Raw genomic sequence first — 4,221 nt, forward strand, 5'->3', positions numbered from 1 at the left:
ATCTTACATTCATCTTTGTTCTTGAGATTTGATGAAGATTACTTCAAGATTCGTATGAAATCTGGACTTTTCAACAAGTAACCGGTAGGTGTGAAACAAAATCAAACCAAAGTCTCATCTGAAAGTGGGACTTGAGAAAGGTAACATGTACGCAGAATTGCCTTCTACTCTAAAGAGTAGAGTTTGTTGTTTACGTAAAAACCCTCTGCTTGTAATGGGGACTACATCTAAAACTGAAATTGGTTCTCCTGTAAGCATCAACAGTGAACATGATTTCGCAAGTAACTTTCCCTTTACTCCTAACTAGTGTATGACATCGCGCTATAAAATTTTTAAAATTTATTGATGTAGTCAAATGAATCGATGATCAATTTTATATATTAAACTAATAAGAATCAATATTACTTTTGATATATGAATATAACTTATCATTATTGATTGTTTTTTTAACACACATACACACACACACACACACACACACACACACACATATATATATATATATATATAGGGCCAAGATCAATTGATAACCGTTCATTTTGTATTAACTTTGTTCGCCTATCTCAACCAATCAAATTCCTTCATTATTGTAGGTTAATGTATTGTCCAATTTTTACTTCCAAGGGTAGTTTAGTCATTTGGTCACATATGTAACCCCCAAACCAATAATGGGGGGTTACAAAAAAATCAAATCCCAAGAAATAATCATTTATTTAATTAATATATTTCTTTTTAATCATTCGAATTACATGATCAATATTGTAGGAAAAAATCAAATCCCCAAAAATCATCATTCATTTAATTAATATCTTTGTTTTTAGTATTTATATTTCATGTTCACTTTTGTAGGAGTTTTAAATCGAATAAGAAACACGGTAGTAATGATATTCAGCGTCGATCAAGCTAATATGGATAAACGTAACGGAAAAGAAATTGATAACAACGTGGAGATTACAAAGGTTTGTGAAGACAATCCGAGTTCGGGTTCGGGAAGTCATGAAATCAACCAAACCGAACGTCTTGGTAATAGATTTTTTTATTCATATTGATTGAAAGAATGTTGTTGTCGATGTGTTGTGTTTTTTATTGTTCATCTCATATTATTTCTATGATATTCTATCACCATGGTGCATTTTCATCTCACGCGTAAAGATTGTTAATTACGAGTGGTCAACTAATTATGTAATTCATTTATGTTCATATTTGGTTCACGCAAAGGAAAAGAAATCGACAACAACGCGGAGATTATAATGGTTTATGAAGACAATCCGATTTCAAGGTCGGGAAGTCATGAAATCAACCAAACCGAATGTATTGGTAATAGTTTTTTTATTTTTTTTAGATTCATATTGATCGAAATAATGTTCATTACGATGTTGTGTGTTTTTTAATGTTCACCTCATACTACTTATTTGATATACATACGTGTTCATATACGTCATACATATACATACGTTCATGTTCGTGATGATCATTAGTTCATGTTCATCATTCGTTCATACATGTATGTATATATGTACATTTACATATGGTTTATGAATACAATCCGATTTCGAGGTCGGGAAGTCATGAAATCAATCAAACCGAACGTCTTGGTAATAGATTTTTATCTTTTTATATGTTCATATTGATCGAAAGCATGTCGTTGTCGACGTGTCGTGTTTTTTTATTGTTCATCTCACAATATTTCTATGATATTCTATTATCACCATGGTGAATTTTCATCTCACGTATAAAAAACGCTAACTATGAGTGGTCAACTAATTATAAAATTCATTTATGTTCATATATTGTTCACGCAAAGAAAAAGAATTCGACAACCACGTGGAGATTAAAATGATTTATGAAAACACTCCGATTTCAAGGTCGGGAAGTCATGGAATCAACCAAACCGAATGTCTTGGTAATAGTTCTTTTATTTTTTTTAGATTCATGTTGATGGAAATAATGTTCATTACGATGTCGTGTGTTTTTTTAATGTTCATCTCATATTATTTATTTGATATTATATCACCATTGTGCATTTCCAACTAACGTATAAAAATCGTGAACTACGTGTTTATATACGTCATACATATACATACGTTCATGATCATGTTCATCATTCGTTCATTTTGGTAATGTCAACGTTCATGTTTTTATACATGGCTCTTGTTCATTCATTTGCCCGTGTACATGTACATATACATACGGTCCCTGTTCATGATCATATGTGTACATATAGATATGGTTTATGAAGACAATCCGATTTCGAGGTCGGGAAGTCATGAAATCAATCAAACCAAACGTCTTGGTAAATAGATTTTAATTTTTTTTATATTCATATTGATCGGAACCATGTCGTTGTCGATGTGTTGTGTTTTTTTATTGTTCATCTCATAATATTTCTATGACATTCTATCACCATGTTGCATTTTCATCTCACGTATAAAAAATGTTAACTACGAGGGTCAACTAATTATAATATTCATTTATGTTCATATATTGTTCACGCAAAGGAAAAGAAATCGACAACAACGTGGAGATTACAATGGTTTATGAAGACAATCCGATTTCGAGGTCGGGAAGTCATGAAATCAACCAAACCGAATGTCTTGGTAATAGTGTTTTTATTTTTATTTTTTTTATTCATTTTGATCGGAAAAATGTTCATTACGATGTCATTTGTTTTTTAAGGTTCATCTCATACTATTTTATTTGATTTTTCTATCACCATGGTGCATTTTCAACTAACGTATAAAAATCGTTAACTACGTGTTTATATACGTCATACATGACCATACGTTCATGTTCATGTTCATCATTCGTTCGTTTGGTAATGTCAATATATATGATATTGAATACATGTCTCTTGTTCAGTTGGTAATGTAAACATACGGTTCCTGTTCATGTTCATATATGTACTTATACATATGGTCCATGTTTATGTTTACCATCCGTTCATGGTCTTTTCTTTTTTTCAAAATTTTACATTAAAATTTTTAATTTGTGTTTTTTCATGGTGTGTTCTAGATGTTTGCAATTGTTCATATTATTGGGTGGCTAATAGCATCTCTTAGCGTGTCTATATACGTCTTACAATAACATCGTTCCACAGTTTTTTTAATGAAATTAGAGTATGTACATGTTAACATCTTAACATGTTCGGGGGGTTAGTTCATTTATTTGTTAGTGTGTTCCCATGTTCATATGATTATATCAGCAGGTGTTCCTATTCTTKCAATATCAGAACATGAACCGGAGTACGCCGTCGAGGAGTGTTCTCAAGGAAATCAGTTTTTTATCCCCAAGGTTGATGGTGATCTTAAACCAAAGATCAACTCACACTTCTTAACTATAAATGAAGCAGAGAAGATGTATAGGGCATACGCGAACAATGCTGGATTTGATGTTCGGCTGCACGCCAAAAAAACAAACAAGAATGGAGACATACAAACAAGATGGTTTGTATGTAATAGGGAGGGAACACCAAACAAACAGTTTTTTTATTCGATGGATATGCAGTCTGGTGAAAGGAGATATCGTAACACGAACCTTAAACGTTGTGGATGTTTAGCATGCATAAAAGTCCATTTGAAAAAGGATAAATCCGGTTACGAGATATATGAGTTTATCGAGGCACATAATCATGCGCTGTTCAATACTAACGATCGATGTTTCTCAAGGAAAAATAGACAAATGAAGTATACGGATTACAAAAATGTCTTGAATAGCCCGAGCTACAAAGTTGGTGCGATTAGGGCTCACCGTATACAAACTGCATTAAATGGTGGGTTTGAGCACAATCGATGTTATGAGATCGACTTTAAGAATTTCAAGAGAGATGCAGTTGCGTGTGTTGGTAAAAAGGATGCAAAGATGTTGATCAATAAACTATCCAATAGACGAGATATTGTTCCCGGTTATTTTTTCGAGTACAAGTGCAATGATCAGGAGTTGGGTGCCATTTTCTGGGCAGATGAGGTCGCTAGACTTAACTACAAAGAATTTGGGGATGTAATTTCGTTTGACGGGACATTTCGCACCAACAAGTAAGATTTTCAAGTTGAATCTGTTTCTTTTATGTATGGTACTCATCAGTTTTTTATAATATTTTATTTTACCTAATAGGCATGCGATGAGTTTTGTTCCCTTTTTGGCGGTTGACAATCACAAAGCTTTGGTTGTTGTCGGATCGGCGTTAATAAGTGGTGAGACAATTGAAAACTTTACATGGGTTCT

General features: G+C 32.8%; 1 protein-coding gene across 1 annotated transcript in view; it reads left to right on the top strand.

Moving 5' to 3' along the window:
- The first annotated feature begins 214 nt into the window (after positions 1-214).
- Positions 215-4,221, top strand: part of LOC112504780 (protein FAR-RED IMPAIRED RESPONSE 1-like) — a 5,233-nt gene continuing 1,226 nt past the window's right edge. Inside the window, exons 1-4 of the mRNA XM_025108733.1 lie at positions 215-281; positions 850-984; positions 3,206-4,031; positions 4,111-4,216. Coding sequence (XP_024964501.1) covers positions 215-281; positions 850-984; positions 3,206-4,031; positions 4,111-4,216 — 1,134 coding nt within the window. The remainder of the gene's footprint in view (positions 282-849; positions 985-3,205; positions 4,032-4,110; positions 4,217-4,221) is intronic.

Source organism: Cynara cardunculus, unplaced genomic scaffold, assembly GCF_001531365.2.
Source record: "Cynara cardunculus var. scolymus isolate 2C unplaced genomic scaffold, CcrdV1 Un_Scaffold_6866, whole genome shotgun sequence".
In the NCBI taxonomy this organism is placed as follows: domain Eukaryota; kingdom Viridiplantae; phylum Streptophyta; class Magnoliopsida; order Asterales; family Asteraceae; genus Cynara; species Cynara cardunculus.